This window comes from Tupaia chinensis, unplaced genomic scaffold, assembly GCF_000334495.1.
Source record: "Tupaia chinensis unplaced genomic scaffold, TupChi_1.0 Scaffold000257_1, whole genome shotgun sequence".
Taxonomy (NCBI): Eukaryota; Metazoa; Chordata; class Mammalia; order Scandentia; family Tupaiidae; genus Tupaia; species Tupaia belangeri.
In genome coordinates this window covers 2377710-2394585 of record NW_006159737.1, presented here as the reverse complement: position 1 = coordinate 2394585, position 16876 = coordinate 2377710, and the positions used below count along the sequence as shown (strand labels likewise).

At 36.4% G+C, this 16876-nt stretch overlaps 1 protein-coding gene across 1 annotated transcript in view; it reads right to left on the bottom strand.

Moving 5' to 3' along the window:
- Window positions 1-16876, bottom strand: part of SLC13A1 (solute carrier family 13 member 1) — a 90186-nt gene that overhangs the window by 21357 nt on the left and 51953 nt on the right. The window contains exons 7-8 of the mRNA XM_006149209.1: window positions 11654-11805; window positions 1040-1159 (exon numbers count right to left, since the gene is read on the bottom strand). Of these exons, the coding sequence (XP_006149271.1) occupies window positions 1040-1159; window positions 11654-11805 (272 nt within the window). The remainder of the gene's footprint in view (window positions 1-1039; window positions 1160-11653; window positions 11806-16876) is intronic.

Below are 16876 nucleotides of genomic sequence, written 5' to 3'. Positions count from 1 at the left end.
ACTGCCACACGCTGATCCCACAATCTGGATAGAATTTTTTTTTTTTTCTGTCATCAGTAGCATCTTCCCACTACTAACAAAACTGTGGCCATTCTGGAGACAAACCAGGCAGAGGAATACAGAGGGAAGAATATCAGTCCTTCTACAATGAGGCTTGGAGAAGGTGAGCACAAGCATGGAAACACACCTAATCACAGTGTTCTGCTTTTCAAAAGAAATACAAAGAGCTGACCTCAGCCTCACTAGCTTGGTGGATAACATGCTGTTTTATTCATAGGTCCTTGAAATGATTTAAATAAGACCCTTCACAAATGATTTAGAATTGTTTCACTTTTCAGGGAAAAAATATCCTCAGTTTCATATTCAACTAATTCTTCTCTTTAGAGTATCATTAAATAAGCTGAGAGTACAATGCTGGGGGACCAGCAGGTGGCGTGGTGGTTAAGGTGCTGGACACTCCCACATGGCCAACTATGGTTCTGGCCTACTAACATCTTCTTGACTTAAGAGTCAAAGGACACCAGGTTAGATTTGGTTTCTACAGACTTGTCTATAGCTAATGTAATTCAAATGAAGTTCTAATTTACCCTTAAAATATGTTTTCGTATGTCAGATTCAAAGGTGTGGGGTTTTTTAAATTTTATTATTATTATTTTTTTTATGCTCATTTATTTCTTCCATGAGTGAGTGAGAGAGAGGCAGGGACAGGGAGAAGCACTGCCCCAACAGGGTCTTGGCCCAGTTATCCACACCAGCTTTATAGTTAGCCCCAGATCATGGGCACGTACTTGTACTCAGGAATGTCCCTGGACATGACTCATGGACATGACCCCAGGATCTTCCCATGAGGTTCAGCATTGCATTGCACCATGTTTTACCACAGTGTCACCATCTGGCCCTTGTGTGTCAATTTTATGAGTAAGAAAAATACAAAAATGCAGCATGCATTGACACAGGAGAAAGAGCACTAGATCTGGAATGAAGCACTTGGGACCTCGACATCTTTAACTCATTTCATTCATGTGGAATATCTACTTACTTGAATCCTAGGAAAAGCCATTGGAGCCAGATCCAGGACAAGAACAGAATAAGAATAGCAACCGGGAAGGAAAACATAAACCATGATCCAAAGTTGAGGCAACGACAATCGGGGTAGCGTCTGTGAAAAAATATGAAAAAGTGTTCAAGGAAGAAAGACAAGGGGAGTCCTTTCTGATAGTCACTGAAAAGCAGTGATACCTATCCGTCCCATGTGGTGGGCTCAGAAGGAAGTCCTGGACCACACTCACCATTAAGTACAGTCACTAGTTTTACTGCTTACTTCCTGTCTTGAGTCTGTATTGCTTCATCTCACAGGCTCAGAGTAGTTTGTTCTGATTTTTATTTCTTTCATCAACCTCTAAGGACACATTTATATATAAAAAAAAAAAACCTAACACAGTACCAGATACTCATAAATGTGCAAGATGTGGATGTGCATGAGATGAAGGGCATCTTGTTACAACTCAAATCATCAGTATATGAGTGAGGGAAGACAGGCAGAAGAGGGAACAAGTGAAAATGAATGGAGGGGAATGTGTGGTATTGTATCTCAGCGGTACGTAGTATTCATGGCACCTATGAAGGGCCTGATTCAGCCTATACTGTCTCTCATGGTTGTTTTCCACCATTTCTTCTGCCTCTGGCCACTGCCACCATCTTACCAGGCACATGGTAGCCCTTTTTCCCTAGAGAGACAGTGCTTTGGGGCTCTGGGAATAACTCCAGGCAAGATAAAAGTATTACAAAGGTCCATGGAAAATGCTAATTTTTCCTTTATCTTTCCTAGTTATTTTCAACTTTTTAGCTTACATAATAACAAAACAACAACAAAAGATCAGATCTACCAGCACAGCATAGATTTTTTATAACCTTGCATTTTGTTTTAAGATGTAGTCTAAATATCAAATAAGGTCTCATGTAATTATCCACATTTTAACTATAGAAAAACAACAAAATTTTGAGAAATAGCTGTTGAAGCAGTAACACAAAGACAGAGTTAGGAATCTGAAAAATATAGAAGTAATAAAAGCATAATAAATGCATTTTTAACATTTTTGAAATCAGAAACATGGAGAAACTTACAGAAATACAGATGTTCAGTTCTTGTTCTATTTCAATCACATCTTGTATTTTTATTATTTAAGATAGATTATGTAAATTAACTTTCATGCTACATATATGTAGCAAATCTATATATTTTATACTGTTCCTTGCTCTATTTTAAAATGGTCTCTAGCTGATGTAGACTTGAAAACAATGATAATATATTCTCAAAACTAGATTTCTAATGTTTTTAGCAATTTTCTTGCCATTTATAAAATGTTCCCGATTTCCCTAGGCTCTAGAATAATCATTGGCAACTTGAGGATAATTTTATCTATCTTGAAAAGATCCAAGGATTATCTTATGTATTTGTGCAATTAGAAAGTGGCAAGTGATAATAAGAAATGTTAGAAAACATGTAGAATTGGATGAATGGGAAAATGCTTTATCACATCCATGAGACTCTATTGAAAATTGCTCATTTTTGAAAACTGTTATTTCTGACTGGAAAATAAGAAATGGGGAGAAAGACTAATGCTGATTTTTCATCAATTTATTAGACTTAGATTATGAGACAGAGTATGTTATTGTGTTCAGCCTAAAGGGACTTAGAAATGCTACTTGGATTAGGTTTAGAGATGTGCTCCTAGCCTAATTTATTTTTTCCCACCATCTGTAGCTCATACCTTGAAATCTGACTGCCTGGTACACCCCACTCACTGGAGAGAATCCTGTAATATGTGCTTGACTGAAGAAGGACTTTCTAGAATTTTTTGCCTGGAGGGACAGTTCATTTAGAAAAAGACAAGCCAGAAAAAGTTAAACTTTGTTGTTTGTCTAGCATTTGTTTTTAACTTCAGTAGGAAGAAAGTACACAAAGGCCACATAGGATTGCGCTATGATCATACCTTCCATCCTCATACCTAGAGTGAGTATTTTGAATGAATAATGCAATGAATGGATACTCCGAGGGATTAATTTTTCTGAAAAATTCCTTTTCCCATTTTCCTCATATACTATAAGTGAAGTGACTGCAAATATGTGCCTAAACTATGCTAAGAAATTTAAATCGAATTAAAAAAAATCCATCTCTTTCACCCAGTGTGGGCCAGGAGCTCTTTGAGCTATGGGGATACCATGGCAAGTGAAATGGGCATGGCGCTGCTCCATGATGTTTTCATTAAAGTGGAGAACGCTGACAACAAATGGGTAAGTATATAACAAAACAGAAAAGCAAAACAGAATGATATAATGAGAAGTTACTAGGGGAAGAGAGAAAGTTCAGATAATGTGGTCAGAGGAGGCGATATTTGGGGTGAGAACTAAAATAGTCCCTTCTTATCCAGATTTCACTTTCTGCAGTTTCAGTTAATCGTGGTCAACTGTGGTCCAAAAATTGGTGCATTTAGTACAAGAGTATATTTCAAGAGAGAAACCACATTCACATAGCTTGTATTGTTGTATAGTTATAATTGTTTTACATTATATTAGTTATTGCTCTTCATCTTTTACTGTGACTTTTTCATAGGTATGTTTGTATAAGAAAAGACAGGGAAAAGTAGGGTTCAGTACATAGAACATATTTTTAGAACATATGCTTAGGGAGTGTCTTAGAATATATTCTTCATGGAAAAGGAGGGACTCCTGTGGCAATAAGAAGCCAATCATTTGAATAAGTGGGAAATGACAAGTATTAAATAGACAATGAAAATAGCAAGTATTAAAGGTCCTGAGTTAGGAATGAGTTTGAGTTTGGCATGTTTGAGAGCCAAACTCATATCAGGTCTTAGAACATATTCTCCAGGGAAAAGGGGGGACTGCTATGGTCATAAGGAGCCAATCATTTGATTAAGTGGGGAATAGCATTCCACACAATGGAGGTGGTAAGAACAAAGGCCTTGAGTTAAGAATGAGTTTGGCATGTTTGAGAGTCAGTAAAAAGGCCTGTGTGCTGTGGGTAATAAGCTCAGGTTATAGTGACATGAAATAAAATCCAAGGAGTAACCAATAGGAGTCAGATCATATATAAACTAAGGCCATCAGAAAGAACTCAGATTTGGGACCAGCAGCGTAATGGCTATGTCGCTGGACTTCCATGTAGTCGACTGTGATTCACCTCCTGGACCTGGTGGCTTAAAACTCACGCTGGGCGCCTCTGCGTGTGTGCCCAAGATCTTGAGAGGAGAATGGAGGAGAAGGGATTGAGGCATGGCCATCCCACCTGGGGTGTGATTTCTCGCTTTCTGTCTCTCTGTCTCTCTCTCTGTCTGGCGAGCACATGCGCCCTATAGCCAAAACCCCTCCAAAAAAAAAAAAAAAGAAAGAACTCAGATTTTATTACAAATGCAGTAAGAAGTAATAAGAACGTAATAATAATAAGTAACCTAGTGATGTAATCTGATTGGTGACTGACATAACACATGTTGGGTGCTAAGTGGATCCTAAGGATTGAAAGCAACAAGGATGGAAGCCAAGATGCAATGGGCAGAGATCCAAGATGGCCTCAAGATTCCTGCCGCCTGGGATATATGTCTTGTATAATCCTCTCCTCTTTAGTGTGGTTAGGACTTGCAAATATGAGAGAGATCATTTCAGTGGGAAAAAAAAAAAAATCAAGGAATTTTGCTGAGGTCATCAAGATCTCTATCAATTGATTCGAATTTATGAAAGAGATGATCCTTGGTAGTCCTGGTTTAATCAGGTGAGCCCTTAAAAGAATGACTTTCCCAGTGGCCTAAAGAAGAAAACTTCCACATTGTCAGAGGAAGAAGCCATGTGATAAGGATCCCAGGCAGCCCTTAAAGTCTGAAAATGACCCTCTGTCCACAGACAGAAAGAAAACGAACACCTCAGACATTCAACTGCAAGTAATTAAATTCTGCCAACAACCTGAATGGGCTTGGAAGCTCCTGATCCCCTGTCCAGGCTACAGGCCCAACTGACACCTTAAAAGTAGCCTGGGGCCAGCAGTTGGCATAATGGCTATGTCACTGAACTCCCATGTAATTGACCCCATTCGAGTCCAGGGCCCGGTGGCTTAAACTCACATCGGGCATGTGTGTGTGCGTGCCCAAGATCCTGAGAGGAGAATGGAGAAGGGACTGTAGTGTGACCATGCCCCCGAGGGACGATTTCTCACTCACTTTCTGTTTCTCCATCTCTCTCTTTCTGATGAGTGCATTCACCCTACAGCAAAAAAGAACAAAAACAAAAACAAAAACAAAAAACCAAAAAAAAAACAACCTCTCAAAAAAAAAAAAAAGTAGCCTGTTGAGACTCTGACTAAAGAACCCAGTTAACCTATGCCTAGACTCCTGGCCCACAGAAATAATGAGGTAAGTTTTTGCTATTTAAGCCACTGTGTTAATTATCATGTATAACAATAGGAGACAAATGTATAGGGAAACCCATTCAAAGATAGAGGAAATTTTGCAAGGAAGGATAAAATATGAGGACAACCAGTCAATATATACTGAGTGTCTGAACTCTATGGCAGAAACTAAAACAGTGGAAGGTGTACTAGCAGAAAGGGCAAGAATAGATGTCAGAGACTATATTGGAAAGGGTGTGGGGAAGAGGCTCATAAACAACAATAACATTTAACAGATATGGAATGGAAAGTTATCTGTTGATGATGTATATGATACTATCTTTGACTTGATTGAAATGCACTGCATGCATGCTGGGAAATACCATGTTGTGAACTGTAAAGATGTAAAATGATTATATGTAAAAGAAAAAAAATATGCAGACAAAATGCCATATATTGAAATGGTGAAGTATGAGGGAAAAACACGTTGGCAAGAAGGCAAGGGAGTGATGGTGGATACAATGCTGCTGTATTGGAACCAGGAGATGGCATAATGGTTATGTCACTGGACTCCCACCTGGGCCACTGTGGCTCAAATCTTGGACTCAGTGACTTGAAACTCACACCAGATGCATGTGTGTGCCCCAAATCTTGAGAAGAGAATGGAAAAAAAGGGATTGCAGTATAGCCATCCCCCTGAGGAGTGATTTCTAGCTTTCTGTCTCTCTGGCGAACTCACACACCCTGTAGCAAAAATCTCTCTCAAACTAAACAAAATTAAACAAAACAAACAAACAAACAAACAAAAAAACAAAACAAAAATGCTGCTGTGGGCATATACATTTGAAATCCCCTTAGTTTTTCAAGTGGTCACTTTTGATAGGCAGCTAGATATATGAATTCAGAAGAATTTTGTATCTGCAAGGATAGATACAGAATTTTTTTTTTAAAAAAATTTAATTATCAGCATACAGGTGGTATTATGAAGCATGGAATCAGGTGAGATAATTTAGGACACAAGTGAAGATTCAGAAATAAAGAGGAACTGGGAGTGTACCTTGGGACAGTCTACATATTCAAGTCAGAGAGAGGTGTAGGAATGAGCAGATGAGCTAAGGACATTTAACTTGAACAAAAATCCTGTGTGGGAAGCATTATATTTCCATATTACACAGGAAGAAACTGAGTCTCAAGGGGTGGATTATACTGTTCAAGGCCACAGATTGTGCATCTTAAACTGGATTTTTAACCCAGGAGTAATTTACAAAACTTCTTTTCATGAAAACACTCTTTTTTTTTTTCCCAAGTGAAAAGATAAATTTTTTTTATATGCTGCAATATGTACATAAACTAGAATAGAAACTTTATGTTTTAAGAATGTCTTGAAGCAATCATAGCAATGATTGGACCAGAACACAGAGACACGCTTTGACTGAAAGCGAATGTGCATGCCCAGGTTGACACTTGAGATGGTAACGTTGTCATTGCAATTCCAATACTCAGTTAGGAAATGATGAATAACTTTAATACCAGTGAAATATAGAAAAAAATAACTTAAAACAATGGATCTAGTCATGGAAATTTACAATTCTGTAACAGATTTTGGCTATTAAGACACAGTAAGCTATTGTCCGCACCGATTAGAGTCCTTTTGACTAATGAGTGTTTTGATTATTTCTGAGACAACGCCACTTTTCAGTTTTGTATGTGTGGTTTCCAGAGGCTTCTTTTCAAAATATTGACTACTTGTTATTCATGAGCTTGGCTTAGATTTGTGACAGCAACAAAAAAATTTTAAAAGTACCAGAAGCAGTAGTGTATGTTGACAGTAGAATTATTGATAAGTTACTAAGTGCCAGGTGTTCCACCATAGCCACATGTTTTTATGCCACTTAATCCTTATGACAATGTCTTAAGTTCTAGTATTGCCCCATTGTGCAGATGAGGACACTCATGTTCACAGAAGTTTTGCTATTATGTGGCAGGCCTGTTATCTGAACAAAGGTCTGAGTCCAAATTCTGTGATGTCTAAAGTTCTTCTGTAGTACTTGCCAATAAATTATTCTGAGAAATATACATTGCTCATTTCTGCAGAGGAAATACCATGGTAATTTTTTAAAGTGATTATTGCTAGGTAATTCTTCCTCCTTCTTTAATTAGCAAAGAAGAATGGCTCAGGAGATGGAATTTACTTTAGGGCAACTATTATATATACTTATTTGTTTTACCAGTTCTTGGCTTGTGAATCTACAGTAGTTATTTAACACATCCTTGGTAACAGTAACTGTGCTAATAACTGATAATACAACTCTCTTCTAAGCTGTTTTCTATACTCTTATATTTTACAGATAACACCTACAAATTGAATGTTCTTTGATGGTCAGACAGCCATGAAATTTTACTTGTAGTAATCTTTCTTTATCTAGTAGATCTTTTGTGTGTGCATTTGTCTAATAACTGTCCTATTTGTTTAATGATCTCAATGCATCAAAATGACTCTACTATGTAATCAATAATCGTCCCTAGTAATATTTCCCTTCATACATTTATTTTTCTATCAAAAGATTATTCTGTTATTTAGATAATTCCCAAGAACAATGAGCACTCTGTGTATGTCTTGGTACAGTTCATCCGAATCGATATTTATTGATCACCTACATGTGCTCCTCACAGGCTAAAAGAGGAAAAACACAATGATTCATTTGGCCTTCCCAAGCTTATAATCAAGTAGTGATGCATATCTGTGGACAAGACAATTTATAGAAGGGTAAATATAGGATTTGATAGAGGAAATGGGAATGGAGGTTAAGGAGTAACCGAACAGAGTTTCCGTGGTATAGCTTCCATGCAAGTAGAGAAAGATGTTGACTGAGTTGGCTGATTTTTCAAGAACTAGAGTAGTAAGTAATGGGTTAATTATGTGTTGCTATTCATTAACAATAGTTAAAAAAGGAGGGCTTTATCTGGTGAGTAGAGGAGTACATCAATGGAGTAGAAGGTGTTAAGGATCAAATAGAGAGCACTACAGAAGCAGGATTTGAATGGAAGAGCCAGTAAAAAACTAACCAATCAATAAGATTGCAACACAAGGTGGTGGAACAGAGTATTTCCAGAATACCTTGTTCCAAGAATTTGTTAAGGTTAATAACAAGTTAATCATAGGGGAGCCTCGACTTGTAGAATTTACATGCTGTAGATACTGGATTCATAAGATTAAAAATGCAAGAAGTATTTCACACCTTAGAATTGAGTTAGCTCAGCAATTAGCTCAGTGTTGTTGGTCTTATCCTGGAGCTCCACCTCCCTAGCCAAACATCAACTCATGAGACTGACAAGGCCATGTCATAGCCTAACTAGTCACAGAGCCAGTTTTGTAATTATTTCAAATAATATCTGTATTTGATATAAATTTAATATTATGCATACATGTTTACATTTTACTTTATATAATGCAACAAGAGAATGTAGTCCTTCCTTGTTACTGGTAGAAAATTTTCTCTTTAAAGGAATTTGCTATCTGGCACCCTCACATGCCATCACAGGCCTGTGAGACAGGGATGCTATATAGAGTAGCTCAGGGCACCTGTCTTCACCGTACATTGCAGCTCCTTGGCTGTGATTGTCATAGTAAGCTCCACATAAGCTCACTGAGTCTCAGTTTTTCTCATTTGTAAAATGAAGGAGTTGTGTACCTAAGTTGAAGTTTCTTGGTATTCATGCTTTTCCTTCTGCTATCACTAAGTAGGATATGTTATTTTTCAAGACTAACATTTACGACCTTGCTTCTAATTCTGTTCCATTTCCTGATTCTTTATTACATAGTCTCTTTTATTAAGTTTATTTAGAGAAAGAGTGGAAGGGGAGAGAGAGAGACGGAGAAGGAGATGAAGAGAAGGGGGAGAGGGGAGGAGATGGGAAGAGGAGAAGGGAGAGGGAGGGGGAAAGAGAGGAGAAGAGAGAGAAAGAAAGGTTTCCTGAACAGGGTCTCACCATACTGCCATGCCTTTACTTCCAGTCCTGGAGCTAGTCAGGATTTGGATGCATGTTCTTCTAGTGTGCTTCAAGCCAACTCTGGATCTGAACTGTGATCAACTATGTGGCTTCCTGAGCCACAGATCTGTATGTTACCTCCTGTACCATTGCAGTCAGGTTTCTCTCTTCTTTTTCAACAAAACCTCATCTCTGTTCTTATGGTTCCCTCTCCTGAGTATAAAACAAAACTGATGTCTCACTCTTACTATAAAAGAATGATCTGCTTCTGGTCATATGATGTTTGTTCTTTTCTCCTTTCCATTGTCATACTTAAAAGAATAATTTAAATTTGTTAACTTCCTCTTTATACTACATACTCACTCTTTAACCCTTGTTAATCTGAATTCTGCTCTGCCCTCCCCTGTTCCACTGACCCTTCTTTCTTGAAGGACACTGATGAGAACCAAATACCTGTGCTCAGCCATCATCCTACCTGAAGATTTAATGCTAAGCCAAGTAAGCCAGACTATCAAAGGCAGCTCTGTATACCCTTACACAATATATATGAACTGTCTATACTCTGTGATAGAAATGGAAAGATCTGAAGATAGAATAGTAGGGAGGGCTGGGGTAGATATGAGAAACTGTAAGGAAGAGGGGTAGATGATAGGGGATGGGTGGGAGAAACTCAGGAAAAAAATCACTTATCAGATGCAAGGTTATAAAATTCTTTGTTGAGAATGATGTTTATGGTAATATTGTTGATTTGATTGTTGTGTTCTGCATGCATACCTTGAAAAACATTGTGTACTTTAGAGATGAACAATGAGTGAATGTAAACAGCAAGTCATAAAACTAAAAATTTTAAAAATAAGAAAAGGTTCATAAAATACCTAGATCGTTTAATGATAATTATACTTTTTTACACAAAAGTTTATTTTCTCCATTCTATTCCAATGTATTCTATCAAAAGGAAATCCTTGGAGTTCTTTTCAAGTTCTTTATGTTTCTCCTACGTATAATTTCCATATAATTCCTACTGTAAGGGAAATCGTTTGAAGAAAAATGTTACTGAATTTCAAATACATTTTAAAACATTTTCTGAATTTAAAGGATATATTGGCCAAAATTCCATGATTAGGAAAATTAGATTAGAAGATTGGGAAAAATCTTTACTTAAACATTTTACTCAAAATGTGCAATGATCTCAATCTATCATTACAAATGGATTAAGCCATTCAGAGAGTTAAGAGAAAAGTTATATAAAAGAGAACATTTGGTTGATACAAAGCATAAGAAAACAATGACCAAGGGCACACACCATATGGATTACTTCAACTGGATCAAGTAATTTAATGGCAATGGTGGAAACCAATTTTCTCAAACCAACAAGATTCAAGCCATAAATATTTGGTCTAAATAATAAAATAAAGAAGCAAATTTTACAGAGAGGACTAAGATTTAGAATCTCTTTCCTTGGGAAATTCATGAGTGAGGATAGAAGCCTGACATTCAAAAAGGTATCAGAGTAATTTCCAGTCTTGAGTTAAGTTACACAAGGATAAATCTCAGGCACTGTGAATTTCATAAGCCCCATATTCACAAACCCAATGTCTTTCAAAGGTTCCTTTCATTTTCTTTCTTCCTTTTTTCTAATTTCCGAAAGATACTGTGCTCACCAGAAGGCCAGTGAAACACAGAGAGGTAGAGGGAGAATGTATTCCTTCAATGGGACATGGTCACACCAAAATCTTGTGTACATTTTTCCATTGGAATCTTGGGCACATACACACATATACTCGGCATGTTTTTCCAAGTCACCATAGCTGTAATTTAAACTGACATTGGTCATATGAAATCCAGCTAGGGGCCAACCTCAAAAGTTCCTTTCTAAGTTGGTTGTTGAAATATACATGATAGATGTGTATTCATAAAAAAAATATGTAAACATGGCGGTCACTGTAATGTTGAATCTAAATTTCTATATTGGTATTCTTTATGGATCTCATTCTTTCTAGAATTGAGGTTGATATTTTTTGAGTCTTGGATTTCTTAAAGAAAACTATGCATACAGAATATTTCACAAATAATTTCAGTAAGTTCATGAAGTCTGCAGTTTTACTTTTATACTGTAGCTTCCCTGCTTCTGAATCCATTTGTGTGTGTGTGTGAAGAGGAAAGGGGGAAAAGGAATATGAACACAGAATCTTTGTCCTTGAATTCTCTGAATCAGGTAAGAATAATATTTACAATATGTTAAATCACCAATCTAATAATTTTACTTACGTATTAAAATGCTCAGTGAAGATCAAGTTTGTGGAGGTACCAGTGATAGTTGTCAGTCCACCAATGGTGGAAGAATAAGCAATGCACAAACACATTAGCTTGCATAGCATGTGGTCCTTCTTTGTTCGATATTTTGTTCCCGTGCTTGAGTTCTGTTCAATAAGAAAATATACTATGAGAATGGAGTTATGTTTTTATCATAACAAGTTGTTATAACCTTTTTATGAATTGTATGTTTGAGTCCCCCATACAATTCATATGTTGAAGCTTTAACTGCTGATGTGATCATATTTGGAGATGAAGCTTTTGGGAAGTAATTAGAGTTCAAGAAGATCATGAGAATGGGTCTCCAGTCTAATGAAATTAATGCCCTTTTATAATAGGAGGCACCAGAGAGCTTGACTTCCTCTCTCTGTCATGTAAGAACCCAGTGAGAAAGCTGCTGACTGCACCTTCAGAAAAGAGCTCTCACTAGACACCAACACTGCAAGATGTTGTTCTCAAATTTCTAGTCTCGGGACCAGCAGTTAGCGTAATGGCTATGTCACTGGACTTCCACGTAGTTGACCGTGCTTTGTGTCCCGAACTCGGTGACTTAAAACTCATGCCGGGCGCGTGTGTGTGCGCGTGTCCAAGATCCTGAGAGGAGAACGGAGGAGAAGGGATTGCGGCATGGCCATCCCCCCTGGGGGGTGATTTCTCACTTTCTGTCTCTCTCTCTCTCTCTGTCTGTCTGGCAAGCGCATGTGTCCTATAGCAATAACCTCTCAAAAATTTTTTTTCTAGTCTCTAGATTATAAGAAATAAATTTCTTGTTTAAGTTTTCCAGTCTATGGTATTATGTTATGGGATCCTGAACTGATTAATACAGCATATATCTTTTCATCAATAGACCTTTAATAAAAATACTTAAACATAATTTTATTATTAGTCTCCTCATTCCTCTTTTTTATCCCTGATCCAATTCATCCTTCAATTCTTTCCTTTTCACTGCTGTTTTCAAAGCTTTTTGTTTGTTTGTTTGATAATACTAGTGGTACATTGTTATATATTCCTCAGCCTCTTTCTGGAGATGATAGCACTACTGAAATTTAAAGTTTACAACCCCAAGAATCTCAGCATTGAGAGACAGAGTCAGTGCCCCCCCTGGCTCCCCACTATTTCTTACAGAACATTCCTTCTCTAGTCACACAATTATAATTTTTTTTCTTTAAAGATGATATAATTTGAGCATATCTTTCTTTCCTCATTCTTTTAACCATGACATTCTGCTCTAGCCACACATTACTGTCATGTAAAAGTTGTGGTGAGAAGCATGTTCATGTTAAGTAAATTCATTTCACAAGCTGTAGTGATGTACAGTGACTAAATGTAGAAAATAAATTAAAAATGAATAAAATAAATAAATAAGATATATTTGCACCTGACACATAATTACTTTTTATCTCTCAATCATGTCAGCAACTGGATGACTATACCATGTTCATGGATAACATTTCAAATACCTCACACATTTTTTGCCATTTTCAACTGCTAATTCTGTTTCATCTCAGTTATCCACTCCCTCCATCTCCTAGAATCTCATATGGTGGAAATCACTATTCCAAATACATATATGTGTTTTTCATAAGAGTAGGTCTTCTTATGGCATAAGTCAGAAGAAGTTTTATTCTTTTTCTCACCCATAGATCATAAAAGCACACTCTGTTGGTTTGACTCTTTCTGTCCCTATGGTGGGGACAGAACCAATTACCATGGGTTAGAACCAATTGCATTTCTGGTCACTTCATTTAATAAATAGTCTTTCAGTCAGATTTAGTAAAAAAGCAGCCTCATTTCAGAGGTTGAAATAAATGTGCTTTATTACATAACAAATATCTCAACTTTATATAAATTTAAACTTTCTCTTCTCTAGGTCAGGCTTACTTAAAACTCCTTAATTAAAAAGATGGTTTATTTATTTATTTCTTCTATTAATGAAAAAGATAGACAGAAGCACTCCCAGCAGGGTTTTCATCCAACAATTCACCCCTCGCTTCAGTCAGTCCCAAATCATTAGCATATGTACACCTAATGTATGCAGAGGGGTATCAGGACAAAACCTAGAACCTTCCCATACAGGTTAGCCTCACAGAGTATTGCATTATCACTGCTCCATCATTTGACTCCTAAAGCAGATATTTTTTTTAACTTTTCTCTCAATTATAACACTCACCTACCACATCTCCATTTTCATAGCCAAACTGCTCAAAAGAGTGATCTATATCTGCTGACTCCATTTCTTTGATCACTTCAACCTATTTTTGTCCTCATTCCAAACAAAATGTACTTCCCAAGATTATTAATAATGTCCACAGTACCTAAATCAAATAGGTACTTCTCATTCTCAATTTTGTAGACTCCTAGCACCTAAAAGAATGAATCACTCCTTCCTACTAGAAAAACTCTGCCTTGGGCTTCTATGATCTCTCTCTTCTGATTTTTGTTCTATATCTTTGTTCTGTTTCCCTTAACAGTAGTCCCTTTTCCATTATCCTTCTCTACCACTGAAATGTCTTGAAACTCTATCATAGGCCTTTGTCTCTTTCAATCCAATAATTCTCCTTATAAACTTATGTTTTGGGGCTAACTCCATAGGCTAGTAGTTAAGGAACCTGATTTCACATCACTAACTGTAGTTGGAAGCTCAGCCCCAAAGGCTTGAAAAACTTATGAGGCATGCAAATGTGCATGGCCCAAATCCTGACAGGATGGAGAAATGGAAGTGAAAGGATTGTGGAGTGACCACACCCTTGGGAGATGCTTTCACCTTCTCTCTATGTCTTCCTGGCAAATGTACACACCGTTTGACAATTAAAAAAAAAAAATCTCATGTTTTAATTGAATTAACGAGTAGCAATATACTGACTACAAAACTTCTAACTACAGCACACACTCCCCTTTCTAGATACATATATCTAATTATTTATTCAACATAATTTAAAAGTATTTGTACAACTTTAATCCAAAAATGATTAAAACAAAACTTAATTACTTCCTTTCTCAAACCTAGTTCTTCAGGATTACCTGTATAAGCTAATGGCATCAACATCGCCATAATAGTGAACAGTTAAAGTGTACTTGGTATGTAACAACATTGGTCTAAGTTAAAATCAGATAAATGTTTTCATTCATTAAATTATTACAACACAATGAGGTGAGTACTACTATACTATTTTATAGATGAAGACATGAAACATAGAAAGGTTAAGAGAATTTCCCAGGATCACAGAGCCTGAAATAACTGATATGGATTTTCAAACCAAGCAATCTTACTTTGAAGCTCATACTCAGCCACTAGGCTATAATGCTTTTCTTCATTGAAAATATTCTTTTCTTCATCCCATCAAAGTCTGTCAATTTTATCTACCTAAATGTGCCTGGATTCTTTGGTTTGCTTTATCTCCACTGTTGTCATCTTGATCTAAGTCAACATTATTTCTGGCCTGAATTACTGTAATAAGTCTTATGGAGCTTGCATAAATTCCTGCTTATTTCATATTTGTCCTACACACAGAAGCCTTTAAAAAGAAATCCAAATATATTTAAAAACATAGACAAACAATTGTTCTCTTTGTCTGAAAGGTACAACAAGGAGATAATAACAGTAACCCAAACCATATTTTCTTTATCTATTTATCCAGAGATGACCACTTAAGTAGTATCCATATTGTGGCTATTTTGAACCATGCTCCAATGAACATGGAGTGGGGGGGGGGTGTTGCAGATATCTCTTGACATACTGATTTTATTTTTTCTGGATATACAGCCAGAAATGATATTACTGGATCATATAGTAGTTATCTTTTTAATTCTTTGAGATTCTACAATGTTTTTCATAGTGACTGTACCAATCTATATCCCATCAACAACGTACCAGAGTTTCCTTTTCTCCCTGAAGAATATAAGATTCTCTCTGTTCCAGATAAGCATATTGCCTGAGACACTGCCATCAATCTTTCTGAGAAATCATGATAAGGAAAAAATGACTACTCATTCAAAGTCATCAAGATGTAGGAATGGCATTTAGTATAGCAAGGTCAGGTGCATTGGATTGTAATTACCTTTTACTTTCTAATTAACTTAAAGGTCAGCCCCCAAGAGGAATCTACTCTTCACCCAAAATAAATTGATTCACAAATGTCCCCTTTTGCCTTGTATTTTCTACATAAAAATGATTTGCATTTTCCACATGATAAAAATTTCCATTGGAAACAAAAAATGTTATGTAAATAAAATAGCAAAATAAGTTTGAAAATTCTTATGAGTAATGTAAAGTGACAACTGAAATTTTAGGCTTAAGTATTAAATATTTTACTGTAAGAAGGACTTCAAACACAAACCAAAAGCAATGAATAATTTGTGTATTATTAAATTGATAATATTAATGGAATCTTAAAAATGCAATGTGCATGTAATTTCTCATTGTTATATTAAAATATGAAAAATACAGAACAAATTGGATTTTACATAAATTTTACCTGAAAATATATGCACATATGTAAAGTAATTATTAAAATGCATTGACAAATACAAAATTAAAAGAAAACACAAATTATTATGTTTTCCATGCTTTATCCTTTATGGATTTACCACACTTTTTTTTCTATAAGAAGAACTTTAAAACATACATTAATGCTATTGTACATAAGTTGATATTTATGTGAATATCATGGATGATTTAAAAGGCATTAAAATTCACGATAAAGTCATATTCTACAGTGAATGCTAATGCAAATATTAGTATTTGCTCATCAAACAAATGACCGTTAAGTGGAGGTGTTTCTGAGGTGGGTTGGGGGGATGCACAATTCGTGTTATCTAGTCAGTAAACATTAGCCTGTGCATTCTGATTTAGCTATTTTTGCTGAGTGCATGTGAGCATAAGTGACCACTGGACTGAACTGTGGAATAAATAATACCAAAAGGGGGTAGTGACTGAAGATCTGAGGGACCGTAACAGAGGACATTGAGCAGAAAAACTGAGCTCATAGTGACTGAGTCGCTAACTGAGCCAATTAGTAGCACAGAAATTATTTTTTAAAAGGGAAGATAGCACAGCAGATGAATCCGTAGTCTCTTGCCCAGTTTCAACCTGAAATGAAGGGTTTAACCCTAGCCCAAGTGGGAGTTGAAATAAGTTACTTGGGATAGAAAGGAAAATTCTGAGGTTGGCCCCTGAAC